A 16,585-nucleotide genomic window follows, 5' to 3' on the forward strand; every position below is an offset into this window, starting at 1 on the left:
AGTTTATATACATGTACAAAGTTCATTTATTAACTGTAACACTTCTTAACTATTCAGTAACTTCAGACCCTGCTTGGTCTAAGAAAATGCCATCAAAATGTTCATCGTACTAATTAATAGATTTTTCAGTTTACGGTGTGAACTGCCATGCAGTTTGAAAAATTCTGAGCCATAAGAAAGATTCCACTGATAAGTGAATGAACGGCACTGTACTTTTGTCTCTGTTGCCCTTCATGTTGCTTTTATTTCCATTCCTTTTGAATTTTTGCAGACTGGCATATTTGTCCATATCCCACAGACTTTGTACACACTTTTACTCTCCATGTCTGCGAGCACATGCATGTACAGTGTATGGCGAGTGCATTTTTTTCTCAGAACCTCAGAAATGCAGAAAAGCCCAATGTTTTATTGCAAACAGACAGAACCTGCAGTTCCATTTTTGTATTATCTGCTCCAGTCTCTGTGAGGTATCTGTCAAACCCAGTCACTATTTAAAAAAATAACAACTTTGAGTAATAGCCACATTTATTGTACTTGCACAAATTGAAGCAGCTCAGTTTGGGGTCATTCAGGAATAACGCACACTTAAGGTTTGCCCGCCAGCGCAGCCATACGCTGACTTGCTCTATCCTCAGTTGATGCTTTTGAAATGTAGAATTGGCTCACTACATTGCAGTAGTCGCAGTGGACAGCTCAAACCCTGTGAGATTAGATTACTGAGTGACTTGAAACTTCTTTGTGCCATATGAGCATGTAGGTATAGGGATAGACACTGATTTGTTGGTCCTTCTCGCTGGCACAGGTGACCCCCTCCGGCGTGACCACCCGCAGCATGAACCCGGACAGGATGTTCCGCCTGGGCATGGAGGGCAACTACAAGCTGTACAAGAACCAGTACAGCGCCAACCCCCTGGCCCTCAACAAGCCCCAGCACGCCGAGGACCGAGACCGCCGGCGCTACATTGCCCACAAGTTCAGCCTGTCCAGCTCGGAGCGGCTCAAGTGGAACGGCACAGTGTATGGCAACAAGCAGCTCATTGTTTCAACTTTGCGGCTGACCATCACGCAGCTTGAAAGCCAGATTCAGGTAATGTTTCTTTCTTTGTGTGTTTTTTTTAAGTCTACATGTGCATGCAGAGTTCCAATCAATGTTCATCCATTGGCAGAGGCATTTTAGTCCTCTCGCTACGCTTCAACCAAAAGGAAGGGGCAGCCATAAACACTCTTGTATTGATATGCAGTTGGAAAGAGTAACCCTTATGAAAAAAAAGGAAGCAATCCTTGTACTGATTCGTGTTGCCCGTAGGCCCCCTTCATGCACTCCAATTGGGCAGTGCATCGCAACAACTGGATCAAGGCCGTCCACATGTGCAACAAGCCCCAGGAGTTTGCCCTGGCCCTGTCCATCCTGGAGTGTGCCATGAAGCCCGTCATCTTCACCCCGCTCTGGCTGGACGGCATGGGCCACATCCGCCTGATCCGCACCACTGCCCTGGAGAGGGAGGAGAAAAAGAAAGCGGAGAAGAAGAGGCGAGACGAGGAGGACGACATCTACAAGAACCCCAACAATCACTGGGTCAAATACACCTTCCCCATCAAGCACTTGGTAATCAGAGTACTCCAATATTTTCTCTTTCTCCCAAAGTATGGTTCTTAAGTACTGTCCAGTGTTGTAACCATGTGTGTCTTACTTATTGTATGTAAAATAGGGATACTTGTATTTGTGTTTTGAGTACAGTAAAGGTGGCTTTACTGTCCTAAATCCATTAATTTAAAATACTTAAAACGCTGATGTAGATTTTCATAGATTCAAATAAGATTTACTGTTGAAAATGGTAACATTGAAGTTATTTTTGCAAGCTTGTAGTACAGGTGCAGAAAAAGCATGCCAAGGTGCATCTAATTTCAAAAACGTGCTGTACATAAATTGTACTGATGGCTGTCAACTAAACTGTCAGTATTTGCTGAGAGGCTGCTCTTTACTACTTGGTGAGAGAGAATTACTTTGCTAAGGTTCAGCCATGTTTACCCATTTCCAATTTCAGTTATTCTGATTTTGAAATGCACTCTCACACACCTAAATTCTATAAGGCAATACAGAACCTCTTTATTTAGCTGAGGTTTACAATTTCATCTTTTTGTACACGCTCTTTCTCACAAAATCTTTGTTGTACACCCTCAGGTCTGGAAGCAGAAAGGGGAGGAGTACCGTATCGTGGGGGGCAATGGCTGGGCATGGGTCAGCTCAACTCGCAGGAATCGAACCTTACCTCCACCCAGCCCCGCCAAGGTAGCTCTTCAGCGAAGCATCAAGGCCTACTCGGAAAGTAAGCAGTGGCACCTTATTAGAATAGATAAATGCGAGAATGTAGTTAACCGTCAGGATTTTTTTAGGGGGACACTAACCTTTTAGACACAACTTTGTCTCAAAAGGACTGCTGGTTGCCAATATTTGACTTTGATGATTCAGCTCATTCTGTCATTCTTCGTTATCTAAATTTGCCATGTAGATATAAAAAAATACTAGCAAGTCTTGTGCTGTTCGTGCAGCTTGGACTTTCTGAATTTCAGTTGGATTGAATTGATCTTGTAAGATTTTAAAATACTTCATACCTTCCAATGTAATTTTCAAGAAAGTGTCTTGCTTCCATTCACATAAATGTAGGATTTACAAAGATTTATGTTATGCACAAAAACTCAAATTTGCACTGTGGCTAACCATCTTCCCATGTCATGTCAGCAAGCCATCTTTCAAAGGGTTGTTATTTCTTACTTTGTCTGTTGATTGAATTTATTACTTGCATTTTCTTTCCTCTGGGTTTCTCTTCAGCACATGTTGTTGGTGAGGAATTTAGTGCCAGAAAGGAACCACAGCACTCCAAAGGTACAACTCCTCAGAAGCTGAAAGCTGCCAAACCTGCGTATGGGAAAGACAGGGGAAAGAACAGAACTTCAATATCGGAAGACTCAGATTCCAAGGAGCTGTCATCATCGGGAACGGAGACAGACGGAGACAAAGAGGCTATCGCTGAGACTACTTGTGCAGAGACGAAACCTGTGGATACCAAGGGCCAAAGGTCAGATGAGGGCAAAGATGAAGCAATGGAGGTCTCTTTGTCAGATGAGAATAAAGAGACGCAAGAGAAGGAAACGATAGGAGAGAAAGCAGAACTGATGGACACATCTGAAGATAAATCGCTGGAAACTGTTCCAGAAGAGATATGCATATCCACAAAATCACCCAATAGCAAAGACAGTGCCATTGAAAAGGATGAGGGCGGAAATACTGACGAACAAGTGAAGGAAAAAGTAGAGCCCATGGAGGTTACAGAAAGCAAAGAAGTACAGCCAGAAGATGGGACAAGCGGTGCTAAGCAACCTGTTCTAGGACCTGGGGATAAACCTGTGATGACATCAGAGGAATCATCTGTCGCTGCACCTGAATCCCCATTGCCAAAACAGCAATCATCAGAGTTGCCTATGGAAACCTCAGAACCAAAATCATCAGAGTTGCCTATGGAAACCTCAGAACCAAAGACACCAGAGGAGAAACTGAGCGGTGTTGCTGAATCCAAGGCTGATACTCCAAAGCAGGACATAAAACCTCCCAATGCAGATCAGGGTGCCATGCCGAAGGCTGGCAGAGCTCCACTGAATGCCGAGTGGGACAGCCTGGACATCAGCCTGGCACTCAGAAATCACACTTTGTACCATAAGATCCCCTACCGCTCCAGGTTGGAGAGCTTTCTGGAAAGGAGGGTCCGGCAGGAGGAGGCGGTGCAGTTGCGCTACAAGGCCCAGGTGCAGAAGTACGAGACGTACAAGCGGATCCTGAGCGAGAAGAACAGACTGAAGGTGCTACTGGACAAGCAGCAGGACAAGCCCGCCAGAGTGAAAGCTGAACCCATGGAAACGGATGACAGCAAATCAGAGGGCAAAACGGAGTTCAGCAAGCAGGCATCTACAATTGTCCTTGCCTCACAGTCAGACACCATCCCAACCAGCAAGCCTGTTCAGCCTAAAGTTGATGCTGATACAGCCAAACCAGCTACCAATGTGTCTACATCAAAAGCAGCACAACAAATCACAGTATCACCAGCCAAGCAAGTGAGCGAGAACCTCAACAACAAAGCCATCGTCGCTGTGAACAGCGTTAATGCAAAGACCAAAACCCCTACCGCAGACGCCAACAAAACTTCATTCTCCCCTTCCACAAACGAACTGCAGAAGCTCCCCCAGGCCAGCACCCCATCAACTGTGTCTTCCTCTTTCCAAGCCGCCTACGAGAACATGCTGGCCAGTGTGTGCAGCATTCCCAATGTGACAGCATCACCAAAGAAACTTGTAAAAGATGCGCCAGTGCCCTCTGCCGCACTCAGTAAAACAGTGGACACTAAGGTCACACTGCAGGACTCAACAGGTGGCGAGCAGACAGTTAATAACAAGCCCCAGCAAATTTCAAGCCCAACCTCTTCCACCAATCAGTCTCAGCCTGCCGAGCAGTCAAATGGAAACAGCTGCTCCAATGAAACAGTCGCCTGCACACCCGCTTCAAAGGTTAGTACCGTTCCAGTAACAGCCAACAATGCATCTACCAACTTGGACTGCGCAAACCATGCACCTGTGAACTCTCAAGCTGCGAGTGGCCAGGAAGCACTGCACAGTGGGCACAATACCGAGGAGTCTTTCTCAACCAACGGGATCCCAGCGGGTTTTGAAAAGCCGGAAAGCAAGAACCTGCAGGTTTTTGAGTTAACTGAAAAGGGAAAGTTAAAATTGATGGACAATTCTGGAAGCGATGTGGTCCAAGCTTCTGCTGCCAAAAACCTTGTCACTTCAGGACCAAGTGGAGATGTCAACCACTCAGACATGACCACCACTGTAGCGGAAACAAACAAAACCCATGAATCTGTTCATAAGAACCTTGTTCATATCACAAACCAAATCATAAAACCCTCAGGTAAAGGTGTTCTTGAAGTGAATAGAATTCAAGAATGCCAGACACAGGCGAATGAGACATTAAGTTCAGCTCATTGTGAGGCTGTTTCCTCAAACTCGGTCAAATCACCGAATAAGAAAAATAACGCAGTGAGTTCACCAACTTGTGCTAACCAAATACCTCAGAATGATGTGGAGTCTGAGAAAACGGAAGTCATTGAGAAGCCGACAGGTGCACCAGTTGAGGAACCTGCAATACCCATGGAATGGACTGAATCCAGTGACAAACTCAGGCAAACTCCAGTGCAGCAGTCTGACAGCCAGACGCAGCAGCAGCCGGAAGAAGACAAGACCTTGTGCAATTCTGTAAATAATACACCGCCAGTACCTCATGAGTTCCCGCCCGAAAAAGTGCCATCTCTCCAAACTGAGCAGCACTTGGGCGGAGGAGACAGTAACAAAGACATTACTCTTGGCAAAACTGAGACGTCAAAGACGGCACCTGGAACTTTCGTTAAAACCGAATGTGCTGCCAAACCTGTAACGACAGATTCTGAGAAACAAGAGGCAACGGAAGGATGTGCTGCCACATTAGGACATGTAAAGTCGCAAGGTTCAGAACTGTCACTCCCAGCAAATGTGGAACATACTGCAGATACACCCAGTCAGACCGCTGCAAGCAGTCCTCTTCAACAAACTGAAAATGCCAATGGCAAAGCAGTGAATGATTCTACCAATATTGCACAAGGTTCTAGCCAAATCAGTATTGCCCAGAAATCATCCACTTGTGACAGGGATGCCGCCCCACTGAACAAGGATGATGGCGATAGGAAGATTCAAAGTAATGATGCAGTGCACGAGAAGACAGAAACTGAAAGGACTCAGTTGGCTGAAATTTCAGACCAAGTGTTCACTGGAGCAGGGACACACAATACACCTTCCAAGTCACCCATAAGGGTCACCAGTCCTCAGGGTATTGATACATCCAATGCAAAATTGTTAAGCGAATCTGTGGTTCCTGCAGTGAACAAAAGCCAAGGGTCTGCTTGTGAAACAGGCAGCAAAGTGTCATCAGTTACAGGTGATTCTGTGACAGTAGCCATGACAGGTGACAGTGTGACGTCACCTGCCGTAGGTGTTGCTGGCAAGGTGACAACATGCACAACCAGCCCTTCCGTTCATGAAAGGGTGGTCACCAGTGAAGCAACAACTACAACATCGGGTGTGACGAGTGGCAATGTGACATTAACTGTGACGAGCAAACCGGTGTCTGTCTCAAGTCCAAAATGTACAGTTCCTCCAAGCCTGCCAAAACCTAGTGTGACAGGAGTTAGCACCACAGTGCCAGTCACAAACCAATCACAGTCCAGTACCATCAAACCATCTGCCCCACCAGCACCGACCAAAGATAAAGTCACCTTGGTGCCAAAACAGGATGGTAAGGTCTTGATATCAGAAAGAATTTCGCAGCTTGCAACTGGTGGACTTGCCGTGAAAAACACCACTTCGCAGGTACCCCAGAAAACAGCAGCAGTATCAGAAGCTGTCAAAAAACCCAACACAGGAAGTGTCGCACCTCTCATCACTGTTAAAAAGACTGAAATACTTGGGTCAGACAGCAGCTCAAAGTTGAACACCACAAAGATTGTACTAAGTCCTGGGGTAAAGCCAAATGTGATACAGGTGCAGAAATCCCAAGTTCAAGGGGTTAAACAGGCAGATGTTCTGCAGACCCATGTCAGTGCCAAAGGGAATGTGTCAGCTTTACCAAAGATAGTCCAGCAAGGGGCTTCACCTCAGAGACAGCAGAGGATAGGAATACTCCAGCAGAGTGCATCAGGGCCCAAAGTGGTGTACATATCAGCCCAGGGCATGGTAACTTCTACCCCTCAGAGCTCTACTCAGAAAATCACCATCTCAACTGCAACAACTCAAGCCAAGAGTTCTGCAGCCCTATCCAGGGCCACACCAGCCAGTTCGCCTGCTGCCACTTCCTCCAGGAACAGTCTGAGTGCCTCCCTTCCCACGTTAACTGCCAATGGGATTACCCCATCCGCCTCCCAGCGGGTCCAAACGAGCAACCCCACCCCCGCTGTGGTCACAAGCACAGTGGTGAAGAGCACCCAATCCACCAGTAGCATCATGACCAAGTCGGAAACCATCACCAGAGCTGGCCCATTAGTTTCCACCATCAGCACCACAGAAACCTCTGGTAAGAAGACCAATGCCACCATCACAGTATCTTGTACCTCCGTTGGTGGCATCAGCATATCGTTCTCCGACATCAGCACCAAGATCAAGGAGATTGAGAAGCACCTGAAGGAGACCATTAAGATGCCGGAGCCGCCACGGGTGTGTGACCCTTTCCGCCTGACTGCCAAGGCCACGCCCGGCTCCGCACGCCGGCCCGCCCAGAAGAAGATCGCCAAGCCCCTGCCCATGTGCCGGAAGTTTGCCACTCGCAGCAAGCTCAAGAGCATCCTGATCCTGCCCCCACAGGAGCTGAGCAAGCTCTGCCGGCGGGGCGGCCGCTATGAGGTTCAGGGCTTCAACTACAATGCCAAGAATGTGGGTGACTACTGGCCTTACCCGGCACCCCGGCCCACCTTTCAGATCTGCTGGCGCTACCGCCTTCAGACAGCCTCCTCCTTCTCTTCAGTGGGGCTGATGCTGCACGTCATCTGGGCCAGCATCCGCTGGGAGGACATGGCCCAGAAGCCTCTGCATGGCATCACCCACACCATCGAGACAGAAGATGAGAGGATCACCACTTCCATTTGTAAGAAGCGGGACATCCAGCCATCAGGTTTGAGGTCAGAGTATCTCATTCGACAGACTGTCTGGCCTATGGGCAAAGATGAGCAGGAAGTAGGTAAGAAAGATGACTAAATATTGAGTTTCCGGTAAAATTTCTTCAAGTGTTCCAGCTATTGCTTTATAAAAAGCATGCACCCTCCATAATTTGACCTGTTGGTCTCTTCAGCCTGCCTTATTATGTAAAATATCTTTTGCAGCATTTTTGAATTGTTACAGTATTTGGTTTTTCTGCATCAGGCCAGGTATAGTAAATTTAGGCTGTGTCCAAATAATTTGGCTGTGGCTAAAAGTAATGCACACACCTATTGAAACCTCTGTCTAGTGGCTACAGCAGTTCCCATTGACTTTTGTGTTAAAGCTAGCCAAAGCCAATTCATTTGGACACATGCTGTAATGAATATCTACAATTCATGTGCCCTTTTGTTCTGTCCTCCTAGCAGTGCACAAGCCTCAGCGCTCTGGCCTACGGTCCAGCTCTGCTCCTATCAAGCCTCCCGAGCCGGTCAAGCCCAAGGGTCCACAGGTCATCGAAACCTGGGTCAAAGAGGAAGAGATGGAACTCTGGGAGATTGCCCAGTTTGGAGATTGGTAAATTTTAAAATGTTCAGTTTACACAGCGAAGCATGTTGCGGACTGAATGCATCCACTCCGAGTGGGAGCAATAGAGGGTGTTTCTTACATTGCAATGGCAGTCCTGTGTGGGACACCATGTGCTTGTGCTGGATTTTGCATGGGACATGCCATGCATGTACCACTAAGTGCTGTTTGAAAGTACAGTCGACTCTCGTCACTACGAAATCGGCTGTAACAAAATTTCAGTCATAACAAACACACATCTTTGGTCCTGGCCAAAACGTGCACAGTTCTGTAGGGAGAAAATCTGTTACACTGAAATCGAATTGTACGAAATTCCTGTTAAAACGAAAGGTTTTCGTGGCTCCGTTGCCTGAAAAACCATTGTTGACGACCCATTTATAACGAACGTTTGCGAATCGCGGTGGTAAAAACATGTGCACACAGTGCATCACACTGGTTCCCCCGGGCTGAACCATTGCCAAAGAAGTTATGATGGAAATGCAGCAACCGGTCAGTATACAATTCCTACCAAAAAAGGGTTGTATAATCCATGACATCATATACGAATGCAACTCTACAGTTGCAAGACGAAAACACACTGCCATCACAGATTTGCTGCAGGTTCATTCACAGAATTTGATCTCATGTCTATGTTTGTATTGTCTGTGTACATGAATTTAATTTGAGGTTGTACTGCTCGTACTCAAAGCGAGCATTTTTCCCACAAAATTTCCATCCAGCCGCAGCATAAGGCTTATCACCCGCCCCTCCACATGCATCACACACGCTTACAACGTGATATACAGACATCGGTTTCCAGTTTTCCTGTCATCAAGACAGACAGTAAATTAAATAAAAAATGTCTCTCCATGACACAGTTTGTGTTGGAAAGACTACTTCATTGGATGGGGGCTCCAGTTGATGAGTCTTCACATTCTTGCAGGTACACACACGCTTACATGTGCATGCGGTTTAGTTACTGTTAGCTTCATCATCACCCATGGCGGTCGAAAGTCTTTTAAAAATCCCTTGATTGATGCTTTCACATATCTTAAAGATACTGTCATATGACAGGGAAGTTTATTATTCTAAACACATCACACTATATTTGATTAATCATAACCGAGAGATCTTTTGACATCATTAACATCAACCACGTTTACGGGTATGCATGTACAGTACATTGTACATGGTATTGTACGCAAAAGGACCTATTCACGCAATGTACCGAAGCCATTGCACTGCGTTCTGCCTACAGTGAATTTCAGATACAATGACCATTTCTACTTGGTCCCGTGCATTTCGTAATAACGAGAGTCGACTGTACAGACTTTGCATATGCGCATGAATAAGCCGAGTGGAAAAACTTCCCAGAGGCTATCTCTTCTTTACCAGTGAGGGCGCACTTCTACACCGTGTGGATTTAGTGGATGCATACATCGTCAGGCAGGATGCATATACTGTTAGGCAGGTACTTAAAAAGCTTTCTTAGTACTAAACTGTTCCATCTGTTGTCATTTTAAAATTCAGTATGCAAAAACTGGCCCGGGAGAAACACCAGCAAATGAACAGCAAGACCTCCCAGAGTGCTAAGGACAGCAAGCACACTACCACCACCAAGGGGTCATCTGGACCAATCACAGCGCAGCAGGTCAAGGACCAGTTGGAGGAACAGCTGAAAAACCAGCGACTCTCTGGACAACAGGTCAGCCAGAGAGTTTGTTTTATTAGACTAAAACTGGAACATAATGTTCTATTTTCCTTGTTAGACAGATGAACTATATCACCAACTTTGATTCCCTGGATTCGAGTCATTAGGCCGAGGCTTCATCTCACTGGAACCTCATAATGTGCCATTTTATTTATGAAGTGTCCAGTGCCACATTCCATGATTCAGCCTTTGAATTTTTGAGCTTAACACCAGTCCTAGATCTTCAGGGTTTGCTAGAGGTTTCAAAGATTTTCATTTCATGTGGGGCTTAATACCCTTGAAAAATACCCCAATACAAGTTATAGGCAAAATGAGAGTGGTCTCAGAGAGGGAAGAAACATACTCGTGAATCAAGAGCTGACGCCATTAAAATTGTCTAATTTTCTCAGAGGAGGTTCCATCAACTTGCTCCGTCCCCATCAACGGGAACCCCCGTCACCCCTCTGCCCAACATGACCACCATCAAGACAGCCACTCCCCGCAGTGTGGCCCCTCTTACCTCCACTGTCCAGTCTGCAACCACCTCCTCTTCCTCCTCCTCCTCCTTGGACACGCCCAGCCGCAAGGGCGGGGCCCGCAAGAAGGGAGCCACCAACGTCGCACCTGCCATTGCCAAGAAGGTGATAGGGGCCAAGGACATAACCCCACGGGTCCTGAACGTGTCCGGCAGTGCTACTCTCCAGGGTACCCAGCTGGTGCAAGTAGGGCAGGGCCAGAGCCAGGTGAAGACGTACAACCCAACCAAGTTTGTCTTTGCCTCCACCGGTGCTACAAGTATGTTATCTATTCAACTTGTTCCACTTTGTAATGTTGAGCATCCCTTCAAGACCACACTCATACCTTATCCCACAAATGCTCAGGGCTGAACAATTAACAATAATCTATCTTCTTTATGTTGTGATACTTGATTTAAAATGGAATGTTAATACCACTTAGTTCTGTTACTTATTACGCTTTTCCCCATAATTACCTGGAACCTATTAGAAAGCACGCCCAAGTTCTCTGCTATAGATTACAAAACTGCTTTTCAAAGGTTGTCTGTTTACTTGGCTGCATAGAATTTGTAGCTAATTTACTACACGTTTGGATAATGAAGGATTCCTCCAAAGCCATGAATGGATTTATGAAGGATTTGAAGATTTTAGGAAGGTCAAGTCAAGTGGATTCGCCTTGAGAGTTCAAGGAGAATGTGCCAAAAAGAGTCATTTGGTTTGGGCGCAAGGGAGGATTTTAGAGGAATAAGGAATGCCACTAGTAATAAAAGGCCCAAGGAGTTTAGGTCAGTGCTTGTGGAAGTTACATCACTGAGCAGCATTTCTGAAAGGATTGTGAAGAGAATCTCTGATTTCTCTTTTGTGTGAAGTTGGCACTCCCACCATCATGACGACCGGTATGCAGATCAATACTACACGTTTTCCAGCATACACCACCGGCACCCCAACCTCCAAGGTCACTACCATCACCCCCAAAGGAGCCACGGGGGTCACTGTGGCCGGCAGGACCCTGTATGTCAGGACCCCACAAGGCGGTGCAATCCCTGGACAGGTACGTGCATTGTACTTTACCTGATAATTAAAGTGGGACTGGTTTAATGCAGAGGCAAGCAAATGTTTGTATTCCTGACTGGATTTTGTGAGATGGATGTTTAAAAAGTTCTTTCACTGAGTTTAGTTTAAACAGGAAACAGGTTTTTTTACTGAAAAACTTGGTTTGTCCTGATCTCTGAATTCAGGTATTTCGGTTGAATGTTTTTTCCACCTTTAATGTTCAAAAGGCTGTCGTGAATGTAGCAACACCTGGCAAACTCCCAATTCAGTCGACCAATCAAGTCATCCGGCCAGCCGTCCCGGCAGTTGTTACACCCTCCTCTGCCACGCCCGCCGCCACACCTGCCACCACCCCCGCCCAGACGCAGCTCTCCGGCCAGGCACACGTCTTCACCGCCCAGGCCCAGTCGGTCATGGTGGGCAACCAGCGGTTCGTCATCACCCCAGCCCAGGTGCAGGTACAGGGCACCGGCCACATGATGGCTGCCCAGCTGATCCAGACCACGACGGCGCAGGGAACGACACTGCAGCGGTTGGTCTTGACGCCCAGCGCTGCCACTGCTGCTGCCACACCTGGTCAAGGTAGGGCACATCCATTTGGACAGTCGTCAATCATGGAAATACCTCTCTTCAATGTCTCTGCTAAGCTGTCTCTTGTTTGCCATTTCAAATTGAAGAATATTGCATTTTAGTGTTTAACAGCTAACGTTTCCTTCCCTCATCTCAAGTCACTCTCAATAGGTATTCATACTCTGTGGTCTTAAAAAAATTCTACATTCTGTAGCTATGCTGTGCAAGTCGTTGACACCACAAACTGACACTCGGTGGTATTTGGGTTTACAGAATGTGCAGAACTGCATAAGTTTTGTTTTCATCCCACTGTTACCGAGCACTGTTTACACTCACTCTTTGTTCATTTTTTCTCAAAGGGAAACTTTACGTAAATTTCTCGAATTAAAATGTTTCCAGGTATAATTTTTTCAATATATTGAGTACATTCATGTAAAACCCTTTAAATTTTTTTTTCTGAAAGTATATCCGTTATATGCATGTCCATTCAGAAAGCCAGAATTATTCTACAGTGCCTCTGTTACCAGTACGCACACACCTAGGTGTCATTTTGTGAAACCCTATCTGTTTATCTGGTTTTTTCACGAAGTGCCTTAAGAGAGTAATTGCATTTCAGTTTGTGATAACGTTGACATTACTTTGCGAGACGTCCAGGAATTTGCACCAGTACTTGCACTAGATATTCTGGTCCTGTCACCTTTGTGTATGACTGAATCACTACTGATCAGCATGAGGAACTGTAAGTGAACAACCATCCCTGAAACGGTATGAAGACCAGCCCCTAATTGCTTGCCATTTTTAAACTCCTGCAGCAAGTCAGCAAACTCCTAGCGTGCCTCAGCCACTCAATATTCAGGCCACCCTGCAAGCCTTGCAGCAGCAGGCCCAAGCCCAGCAACAGCAACAGCAGCAGCAGACGACGGCCCTGCCCCAAGCTAAGGCTGCCCCTGCCACAGCCCAGGCCCTGGCCAAGGCAGGTGGCGGCACCAGCAACCCGCCACTAGACTTGCAGCAGCGATTGCTGCTGGCCCAGCAGCAAATGCAGCAACAACAGCAACAACAGGTGCTGAAAGCCCAGACGCCCAAGCCTGCTACACCCAAGTCGCCCACCAAGAGGCAGTCAAGTGCCCAGAAAAAAGTGAGGGCTCTCTCAATGCTTTTATTTTTTAATTGGATTGCAGGATCTTGAATAGAAAAGGTAATGGGATAGTGTACTTGGTTTCAACTTTTTCTAATGTTTTGCAATCCTGTTTGAGTCCATATCTCCAGGTTTTTTAATGAAATGTTGAGTATTGCCTTTGGGAATGAAGCTGAGGTGCTCAAAGACTCATAATAAAGTCCTTTCAAACATCAGTTATTTCAGTTTTTTGTCCTAGCAAGAGAGTAAACTTTATGTTTATGTTGAGTTCTATTGTCAGTTTGAAAGGAAGATTATAACTGTTGAGCGACCATCTGGGTGTCGTCTTGGCAATTTATAACCCTCCTCTGGTGTTTTACCCATAGAAGCAGCAGCAACAACAGCAGCTGCTCAAACAGCAACAGCAGCAGCTGCAACAGCAGCAGCAACAGCAGCAAGTGCAGCAGACCCTAGCCCTGCGGGAGGAGCAGCTGAAGCTGCAGCTGCAGTTCCAGCGGGAGATGGTCAAGCAGCAGCAGAGCATCCGGGAGGCGGCTGAGCTGGAGACGTTGCGGGCCAAGCAGCGACTCATGTCACCCACGGAGAAGGCCGATCACCAAAGGTATGAAGCTTCCGAAAGGCATGTATCCTCCCCCCCTCCTCCGCACTCCCTTGCTGAGGACAGCAACCTTCTGTGTTGTTTGTCCTTTCATTTCTGTACCTATCAGAGTGTTGGTACAAACCTTCGAGTCGAGTGTCACTTGCAAGCTTCTGTGATTCCAAGTTTCAAATGTTGTTTGGAGGGCACCCACCTACAACGCATAGGTTGCATTTTCTGATGTTGCATTTTCAGCCCTCTACATTTTTTTTAGAATTACACCATTCTCACATCACGGTGGTCAAGAAGTAAGAGTTTTGGTATTTGTCAATGGTAAAGGTATGGGCGGCGAATTTCCCCTTTTCTGATCTAATTCCTGATGACGCAGCATTTTATTTGTGAATAGGCAGCAAGCTTGTGCTGTAATATGTGGCTTCAAACAGTAATAATTTAATATCCAATTTGACAACAACAAATTATGCAGTGCCCCACAGGTGTTTTATATAATACAACTTTGATTTAAAAACCGTAAAGATCCAAAAGAGAGAGAAGGACATTATCCTTTAATTCTGTTCAACTGCTTGACAACTGGCCAACAACATTGAGGAATACTGATGCCACAGTGTTTGTGGTCTCTCCTGTTAGGATGCTGGCATGCCAGCAGGTCATGAAGAACATCCTGGACCGCATCGAGCGGGAGGAACGTCAGAACCTGAAGCGCAAGCGCAAAGAGGAGACCATGGCTGATAAGAGGCAGCGTGTGGCCTCTAACAAGCTAGTGGGCTTGCTGTACAAACACAAGGAGGCCCTCAAGAGGGAGATTTTAGCCAAGCGAGAACTGATGGAACAGATGCTCCTTAAGGAAGCCCAGGTGAGCAGTGGAAAGATTTCCTCTGACAACCATCTTGGCATCGGTATTTTTAAATCTATTTCAAGTGTGCATTCAACCAATTTTGTCAAATGTTAGTATTGCTCTATTGTTCATTTTGCTCAATAGGATGAGATTAAGCAGGCCACCAAAGCAGCCAAGAAGCGCAAACAGACCGAGGATCCCACGGCTGTCACCAAAAAGTTGTCGGACGTCTCCAAGTCCAAGAAGAGGAAACTGATACACACGTCCCCAAGCTCCAAGTCCAAGAAGGAATCCAAGCGAGAGGCCAGCAAGGCTGACACCAAGGAGACCACCAAGGCAGTAGTTGTCCAGGAGGCAGAGAGACAGGAAATGAAAGTTGAGGTGGAGGAAGAAGAGAAGCCTACAGCACAGCAAGGAGAGGAGGAGGATCCAGAGAAGCTGTACTGTATATGCAAAACACCCTATGATCCATCAAAGTAAGTTTCTGAAGCCCGTCATTTTTAAATGAGCTTTTAAATGAGTGCTAAGGATACACCTTAGCCTTCTTTTTAGCTTTTGTATGCAGCAGGGGAATTGTATTCAGATCTCCAGTTTATCACAAAGTATGTTTTGTGAGACCTTGCTGAAACCGAAATGAGTGAAAAGTGGGAGGAACTGAAGAAAGAAAAGGTTTGTGAATTATGAATTTTGAAAACTGAATATTGAAACTCGCAGTTTCTTCCCAAAGAAGTTTATTTTCCAAGTTGAGCCAGGCTGAAGTAATTCTGACTATTGTTTGAACATGGGGCTACCAAGATCCTTGATAAATGAGCATTTCATTATGTTAACTCCGGTAAAGGCACACTTACAGTTTCCCCATTAACAAGAAAGTGTCATTGTCCATTTCTTGTGAAGTTAAATATTCATATCTCAACGTATAGTTTCTAGGCGGGCAGTGAGTGCTTCAGTTTATTAATCCTCACCCATATTGTGCAGAGTCCATCAGAACCTTTGGGTGGATTTTAAAGGACCAGGGTGAGTGGCAAATGGTCAAGAAGTTGTCGATGTGATCTTGGTTTTTCAGGTTCTACATTGGCTGTGACATGTGCCAGAACTGGTTCCATGGCACCTGTGTCAATATCGATGAGGATGTGGCAGAGAGCATGAATGAGTACATTTGTGACGAGTGCTCCGCTCGCAGGCAGGAAAATGAGGAGGACCTGTACTGCCTGTGTAGGCAGCCCTACGATGAGACGCAGTAAGTGGGCCAGGACATACAGTGGTGTGCTTGCTTAACTCTTCAGTCTTTGTAACATCCCCAAGTTCTTTTGCCATTTCGTGTTGATCACTTGGAACCATCCAAGAATATTTGACACAGAATGGGTCAAGTGACTGAAGGGTTCATCAGTCATGGTTCAAGCCGGTGTGTAGTAGGCTCTACCTCATGAATCTGCTCGGTACAGAATGATGCTTGTCATGTATGTTCTCAGGGAAGTTATCATTAGAGATCAAGACAAACACTGCCCAGTTTGGCCTGGCAAACATTTCAGTGTACAGTGAATGGCATAGGTTGGAGTAGACCCTGTGCAAAGTTGCATAGTGTGAGGCCGGCTCGAACGCAGTTGAATACCTTCCGCCCATCTTAACTTCACTTGCAGGTTCTACATCGGCTGCGATCACTGCAACGACTGGTTCCACGGCCGCTGCGTCAACATCTCCCAGCGAGAGGCGGAGTTCATCGAGAACTACATCTGTCCCAGGTGCCAGTCGGCCAAGACTCAGAAGAGCCAACGGAAGCTGGAAGGGAAGGACTTTGATCACCTCAAGAAGGTCCTGAGGCAGCTGCAGGTAAGAAGACAAGTTGGAATATTATAGTCTA

At 46.3% G+C, this 16,585-nt stretch overlaps 1 protein-coding gene across 2 annotated transcripts in view; it reads left to right on the forward strand.

The window, feature by feature from the left end:
• LOC110973618 (nucleosome-remodeling factor subunit BPTF-like) overlaps window positions 1–16,585 on the forward strand; it is a 28,131-nt gene that overhangs the window by 8,219 nt on the left and 3,327 nt on the right. Inside the window, exons 5-19 of one of the 2 annotated variants that reach the window (XM_022224552.2) lie at window positions 803–1,087; window positions 1,307–1,606; window positions 2,183–2,327; window positions 2,831–7,810; window positions 8,193–8,343; window positions 9,862–10,036; window positions 10,432–10,816; window positions 11,406–11,587; window positions 11,817–12,171; window positions 12,972–13,297; window positions 13,663–13,898; window positions 14,520–14,745; window positions 14,872–15,203; window positions 15,791–15,964; window positions 16,365–16,554. In XM_022224552.2, the coding sequence (XP_022080244.2) occupies window positions 803–1,087; window positions 1,307–1,606; window positions 2,183–2,327; window positions 2,831–7,810; window positions 8,193–8,343; window positions 9,862–10,036; window positions 10,432–10,816; window positions 11,406–11,587; window positions 11,817–12,171; window positions 12,972–13,297; window positions 13,663–13,898; window positions 14,520–14,745; window positions 14,872–15,203; window positions 15,791–15,964; window positions 16,365–16,554 (8,442 nt within the window). The remainder of the gene's footprint in view (window positions 1–802; window positions 1,088–1,306; window positions 1,607–2,182; window positions 2,328–2,830; window positions 7,811–8,192; window positions 8,344–9,861; window positions 10,037–10,431; window positions 10,817–11,405; window positions 11,588–11,816; window positions 12,172–12,971; window positions 13,298–13,662; window positions 13,899–14,519; window positions 14,746–14,871; window positions 15,204–15,790; window positions 15,965–16,364; window positions 16,555–16,585) is intronic. The other variant, XM_022224553.2, reaches the window with a different exon arrangement.

This window comes from Acanthaster planci, linkage group LG07 (genome assembly GCF_054643075.1).
Source record: "Acanthaster planci isolate LZ-2023a linkage group LG07, COTS_SCS, whole genome shotgun sequence".
Lineage (NCBI taxonomy): Eukaryota > Metazoa > Echinodermata > Asteroidea > Valvatida > Acanthasteridae > Acanthaster > Acanthaster planci.